The 7,500-nt window shown below is 38.9% G+C and overlaps 1 protein-coding gene across 1 annotated transcript in view; it reads left to right on the top strand.

Annotated features, from left to right (window-relative positions):
* trpm6 (transient receptor potential cation channel, subfamily M, member 6) overlaps nt 1-7,500 on the top strand; it is a 69,274-nt gene that overhangs the window by 8,823 nt on the left and 52,951 nt on the right. The window contains exons 2-4 of the mRNA XM_028579214.1: nt 292-364; nt 1,305-1,405; nt 5,314-5,448. Of these exons, the coding sequence (XP_028435015.1) occupies nt 292-364; nt 1,305-1,405; nt 5,314-5,448 (309 nt within the window). The remainder of the gene's footprint in view (nt 1-291; nt 365-1,304; nt 1,406-5,313; nt 5,449-7,500) is intronic.

Here is a 7,500-nt window from a genome sequence, read left to right as displayed (position 1 = left end):
GACTGTATTTGATGTGATAGTATTTTATGTGATTGTATTTTATGTGACTGTATTTAATGTGATTGTATTTTATGTGACTGTATTTTATGTGACTGTATTTTATGTGATTGTATTTTATGTGACTGTATTTTATGTGACTGTATTTAATGTGATTGTATTTTATGTGACTGTTTTTTATGTGATTGTATTTTATGTGACTGTATTTTATGTGATTGTATTTTATGTGACTGTATTTTATGTGATTGTATATGCTATAACAACCCATCTCTCTCTCTCTGATTCTGTCAACAGATTACTATCTTTGACTCTGAGTCAGAGGACCAAACGGCCCCTGATGCAGCCATTCTGACAACTAGTCTCAAGGGTATTTATATATATATCTATATTTCTCCTTTTGGCTCTGACCAGTGGTGTAGTCTAATGTATTGTAGAGGGTATACTGTACTGTATCTACATATATTGACCTATATATACAGTACAGGCCAAAAGTTTGGACACACCTTCTCATTCAATGTGTTTCCTTTTTATTTTCATGACTATTTACATTGTAGATTCTTACTGAAGGCATCAAAACTATGAATGAACACATATGGAATTATGTACTTAACAAAAAAGTGTGAAATAACTGAAAACATGTCTTATATTTTAGATTCTTCAAAGTAGCCACACTTTCACACTTTTTTGTTAAGTACATAATTCCATATGTGTTCATTCATAGTTTTGATGCCTTCATTGAGAATCTACAATGTAAATAGTCATGAAAATAAAAAGGAAACGCATTGAATGAGAAGGTGTGTCCAAACTTTTGGCCTGTACTATATATATATATATATATATATATATATATATGGGCCAGACTCTGCCTTTGGAGGAGGGCAGGCTGTCCTCCCACAGGGTTATTTTTAGCGTCAAAGACTTAATTTCCTGCATTTGTTTCGTCATGCAACGTCTATGCACCAATTTACGGTGGAAATCCCTTTATTGAGCCTATGCAAACAAAAAAAAACACAGATGACAATTCAAAATATATCAAAAATATAAAGCAAAGTATGTTGTAGCATGTCATTGAGCATTTTTATGTGGGTATATGGAAATCCTGGAGCTTTTTTAGTGAGTATACTGCGTATAGGTATACATGTATACATCATGTAGACCACACCGCTGGCTCTGACTGTGTGCATTTTAACTGTTGAAGTTATCGCAGCAAAGGCGTCATTGATCACACGGACAGTCGCTGCAGTCTTTGTAGGTTTCCAACTCAGATACTTTGTGACTTGTGTTTGTTGTTGTGTTTTGATGAAAAGGCACCAAGGCCAGTCCTGCCGAGCAGCTGAGCATGGCGTTGGCGTGGGACAGGGAAGACATCGCACAGAAAGACGTCCTGGTGTACGGACAGCACTGGCAGGTGAGACTCCAGCCGGTTTTATGCAGTGTTGTAATGTAACAAAGTACAAATACTGTACAGTTACTGTACTTAAAGGGCCCATGACATGGTGCCCTTTGGATGCTTTTATATAGACCTTTGTGGTCCCCTGATACTGTATCTGAAGTCTCTTTTATATAGACCTTAGTGGTCCCCTAATACTGTATCTGAAGTCTCTTTTATATAGACCTTAGTGGTCCCCTAATACTGTATCTGAAGTCTCTTTTATATAGACCTTAGTGGTCCCCTAATACTGTATCTGAAGTCTCTTATATAGACCTTAGTGGTCCCCTCTGTATCTGAAGTCTCTTTATATAGACCTTAGTGGTCCCCTAATACTGTATCTGAAGTCTCTTTTATATAGACCTTAGTGGTCCCCTAATACTGTATCTGAAGTCTCTTTTATATAGACCTTAGTGGTCCCCCTAATACTGTATCTGAAGTCTCTTTTATATAGACCTTAGTGGTCCCCTAATACTGTATCTGAAGTCTCTTTTATATAGACCTTAGTGGTCCCCTAATACTGTATCTGAAGTCTCTTTTATATAGACCTTAGTGGTCCCCTGATACTGTATCTGAAGTCTCTTTTATATAGACCTTAGTGGTCCCCTAATACTGTATCTGAAGTCTCTTTTATATAGACCTTAGTGGTCCCCTAATACTGTATCTGAAGTCTCTTTTATATAGACCTTAGTGGTCCCCCTAATACTGTATCTGAAGTCTCTTTTATATAGACCTTAGTGGTCCCTAATACTGTATCTGAAGTCTCTTTTATATAGACCTTAGTGGTCCCCTAATACTGTATCTGAAGTCTCTTTTATATAGACCTTAGTGGTCCCCTAATACTGTATCTGAAGTCTCTTTTATATAGACCTTAGTGGTCCCCTAATACTGTATCTGAAGTCTCTTTTATATAGACCTTAGTGGTCCCCTATAATACTGTATCTGAAGTCTCTTTTATATAGACCTTAGTGGTCCCCTGATACTGTATCTGAAGTCTCTTTTATATAGACCTTAGTGGTCCCCTGATACTGTATCTGAAGTCTCTTTTATATAGACCTTAGTGGTCCCCTAATACTGTATCTGAAGTCTCTTTTATATAGACCTTAGTGGTCCCCTAATACTGTATCTGAAGTCTCTTTTATATAGACCTTAGTGGTCCCCTAATACTGTATCTGAAGTCTCTTTCCCGAAATTCAGTCTTGGTGCAGAATTTTTTTATTTTACTATATCTCTTTACATAAATATTTTTTTTTCTGCTACTATAGTTAACAGTTTGACTAGACATGCATTGCAGTGCCCTCTGTTAATGGACGGTATCACATGGCTATGCTGCCGCCTGCTGGTCGGGCAGTAATTACAATTTGACCTACTTTCACTGAACTCACTGAACTACGGCGGTGTAAAGTCTAGACTCAATCATATGTCCGTGATCTGCCTTCAACAGAGCGACAGTAATAACATAATACACCATCATTACTGAGATTAAACTACATTCTCCGTTATGTTTGCACTGAATAACGCATTCAATAAACAGAAACATAACTCTTACAGCGCACATGAACAGATGTGCAATATTAGCTCACACATAAAATAGCACCCTCGTGAACTAGCCTACTGTTGCTAACTGATAAATCCTGCATAACATCAGATCAGAGTTACGTACTGATGCACAGCAGTGTCCACAAACTTAGTCCAATGAGGGGAAAAAGGAAAGCGTGATAGCAACGCCTTTTCTCTCTCAACTACCACATGCTTAATTGCGTTAATAGTCCAGGACTGCTACTGACAGAGAGAGAGAGAGACAGAGAGAGAGAGAAAATGTATCACTAACAGCCAATCCAGTCTGCTCAAAGCGATTGTCTTTTTAACAAATAGGTTGCACGTAAGGGGGGAAAAAGTATCTTTTTTTATACTACACACTTCACTACTTAACTACTGAAATGTTTGCACAGAAGAAATATTGTTGTTTGTATAAATGGTCGTAGTTATTGTCCAATAATAATAATAATAATGATGCGTTGTGTGCAGCACAGGCCATGCTGGATGCTCTGGTGATGGGTTAGGGTTCAGTGTTTCCTCTATGTTGATTTGAACGTGGCGGCCCCCCCACAGCATCATTTCTGCCCCCCCCCCACGGTATCAGAAATAGGGCTGCATTGTTAGAGTGCATGTCGGAGAACGTTTGTATTTGAGGAGCATTATTTGCTTGCTGAAGTAGTGACACTGCATTAATATAATGTCATTAATAGTGGGTTTATTGGTATTTGCTACAGAATGCTTAGCCTGTATGTTACGATCAAAGTTGGCCTATATAGTAACTCCAAAAATACAGTTCTGAAAATATGCCTCATTGTGTGTGTGTGAATAGAGGTGAATAGGGGGGCTTGTTTGGATCTGCCCTCAATGCTAAAAAAAATAAGGAATCACTGGGATATATATATAATAATAATAATAATAATAATAATAATAATGCGTTGTGTGCAGGCCATGCTGGATGCTCTGGTGATGGGTTAGGATATATATATAAATATATATATATATAAATAAATAATAATAATAATGTGTTGTGGGTAATGGGTTAGGGTATATATATATATATATATATATATATATATATATATATATATATATACACACTACCGGTCAAAAGTTTGGGGTCACTTAGAAATTTCCATTCCACTCCATTCCAGACAGAATACCTGCTGAGATCAGTTGCATTGTTTTTTTAATCAGAACAGCAGTTTTCTGATTACATTATGTGCTTACATAATTGCTAAAGGGTTCTCAACTGTTGTAGACAGAAGTGGCTGAAGAAATGCTTGAAATTCATGCTTTTTGGTCTAAACGTCATACTCAAATTAAAAGTGGTACAGCTCCCATATACTTTGACACTCAGGGGTATGCCTGATATCATTGGAAAGGAAACATTCTCAAGTTTTTGTTACAAGTGTCAGGGCGATTCTAGGCCTTACTGACACAGAGTTACAGAGGCTAGAATGGAGGTGTTTTATTTCCGTCCAAGTCATACATCTGTAAAGTGATTAGAATAATAATAATAATAATAAATTGAATTTATATAGCGCTTTTCATGGACTCAAAGTCGCTTTATATATATATATTTTAATACACTGCTGTAAACACATCTGACAGGTGACAGACAACACAGCATTAGCCACGTCTCAGCTTACTACAGAAACAATCCAGACACCAAAAGACTCAAAAATGGATTTTATATGAATTCTTTTCTACAAATATGTCTGTGCGTTTTTTATTTCTATTTGAAAAGTGCAAATAAAAAAGCCAAAAAACTACAAAATACAACACTTCTCAAATACACAAACAAACCCACATCAATCACCTTTCCAATGATATCAGGCACACCCCTGAGTGTCAAAGTATATGGGAGCTGTACCACTTTTAATTTGGGTATGACGTTTAGACCAAAAAGCATGAATTTCAAGCATTTCTTCAGACACTTCTGTCTACAACAGTCGAGAACCCTTTTGCAATTATGTAAGAACATAATGTAATCTGAAAACTGCTGCCCTGGTTAAAAAAAACAATACAACTGATCTCAGCAGGTATTGTGTCTGGAATGGAGTGGAATGGAAATTTCTAAGTGACCCCAAACTTTTGACCGGTAGTGTATATATATATATATATATATATATATATATATAATAATAATAATAATAATAATAATAATAATAATAATAATAATAATAATGTGTGTGTTGTGTGCAGGTGGGCTCCCTGGAGCAGGCCATGCTGGATGCTCTGGTGATGGGTTAGGGTATATATATATATATATATATATATATATATATATATACACATATATTTATATTATTATAATAATAATAATAATAATAATGTGTTGTTTGCAGGTGGGCTCCCTGGAGCAGGCCATGCTGGATGCTCTGGTGATGGACCGAGTCAGTTTTGTCAAACTGCTGATCGACAACGGCATGACGATGAGCCGCTTCCTCACGGTGGAGCGCCTCGAGGAACTCTACAACACGGTTAATATATCATACATTTACCTGTCTGTCTATCTGTCTCTCTGTCTGTCTGTCTTTCTGTCTCTCTCTAACTGTCTGTCTGTCTGTCTTTCTGTCTCTAGCTGTCTGTCTGTCTCTCTCTCTCTCTCTCTGTCTGTATGTCGGTCTCTCTTTCTGTCTGTCTGTCTCTCTGTCTGTCTTGCTCTCTGTCTGTCTCTCTAACTGTCTGTCTGTCTATCCATCCATCCATTTTTTTATATCCCAACTGGTTGTAATCGTTACACATTTACATATATTTGTAACTGATTAATGACACATTGTTACGACTTTAATCATCAACAGAAATAATAACACATTATTAAATCTTTTTTTAAAGAAAGTACTATCACCCTGCAGTACTTCACCCCGCGGCATATAATACAAATACTTCCGTTAGTATTTGTACCGTTCCCCCTCAGCGGGCCCTTTCCCTCACTAACACAACAACCTCTTTTAAAGAACACATTCCCAAACTGTGGCTTTGATAGAAATCACACTAAAACACATTATTATTATTAGTATTATTATTATTGGTCTAATCTCTGCGTTCTCCCGCTCTGGTGCATTCTGGGTATTTTTTCCCCAGTCGTTGTTTTCGGATGCTTTTAAGATAACAAGACTCTCTGTGTGTCGTTACTCCACTCACACTTGGCTTTCTCTTGTGTGTCTTATCGCCTGTTTATTAATTCATAACTCTGGGATGAGAAGTCTCTCTAAGACACCAGCTAAGGGTCCCGCCGATGCTGCTGTTCATGCAAAATGCAACCGTGTTAAAAACAAACAAGGGGATCTGTTGTTGGCTCTGTTTACTAGTTATATTCTCTGTTTACTTCTCTCCTCTCTCTGAATAAAAAAACGCAAGGTTTCTCCTCCCGTTATAAGACTCATGAGAGACTTTAAAGGACCACGGCAACTTATTGGGACTTTATCTTATTCACTGTAACCCCCAGAGTTAGACTAGTCCATACATACCCTTCTCATCTCTTATTGGGACTTTATCTTATTCACTGTAACCCCCAGAGTTAGACTAGTCCATACATACCCTTCTCATCTCCGTGCGTGCTGTAATGCTGTCTGACAACCCCAGCATTAGCTTAGCCTAGCACAGATCCTGGAGGTAAATGGCTCCATCTAGCCTAGCCTAGCACAAATCCTGGAGGTAAATGGCTCCATCTAGCCTAGCCTAGCACAGATCCTGGAGGTAAATGGCTCCATCTAGCCTAGCCTAGCACAGATCCTGGAGGTAAATGGCTCCATCTAGCCTAGCCTAGTACACATCCTGGAGGTAAATGGCTCCATCTAGCCTAGCCTAGTACACATCCTGGAGGTAAATGGCCCCATCTAGCCTAGCCTAGCACAGATCCTGGAGGTAACTGGCTCCATCTAGCCTAGCCTAGCACAGATCCTGGAGGTAAATGGCTCCATCTAGCCTAGCCTAGCACAGATCCTGGAGGTAAATGGCTCCATCTAGCCTAGCCTAGCACAGATCCTGGAGGTAACCGGCTCCATCTAGCCTAGCCTAGCACAGATTTTGGAGGTAAATGGCTCCATCTAGCCTAGCCTAGCACAGATCCTGGAGGTAACTGGCTCCATCTAGCCTAGCTTAGCACAGATCCTGGAGGTAACCGACTCCATCTAGCCTAGCCTAGCACAGATCCTGGAGGTAACCGGCTCCATCTAGCCTAGCCTAGCACAGATCCTGGAGGTAACTGGCTCCATCTAGCCTAGCTTAGCACAGATCCTGGAGGTAACCGGCTCCATCTAGCCTAGCCTAGCACAGATCCTGGAGGTAACAGGCTCCATCTAGCCTACTGCTCCCAATAAGTGACAAAATAACATGTCTTTTTTTCAATATTTTGGTTCAATTTTTTGAAAAAATTTTGTTTGAGAAAGCCACAAAAAAGTTTGAACAAAAACAGTAAAAAATTAAAGCTGTGAGCAGCGATGGACGGGCCCTCGCGCCTTGGCGCACGTCGGGGTTACCGGCGGACTCCACTCCTTGCGACCGTACATTTGCGCGGCACTCGCCGCAAA

This window comes from Perca flavescens, chromosome 5, assembly GCF_004354835.1.
Source record: "Perca flavescens isolate YP-PL-M2 chromosome 5, PFLA_1.0, whole genome shotgun sequence".
Taxonomy (NCBI): Eukaryota; Metazoa; Chordata; class Actinopteri; order Perciformes; family Percidae; genus Perca; species Perca flavescens.
The sequence above is the reverse complement of the archived record's forward strand: the minus strand, read 5'-3'. Positions and strand labels throughout refer to the sequence as shown.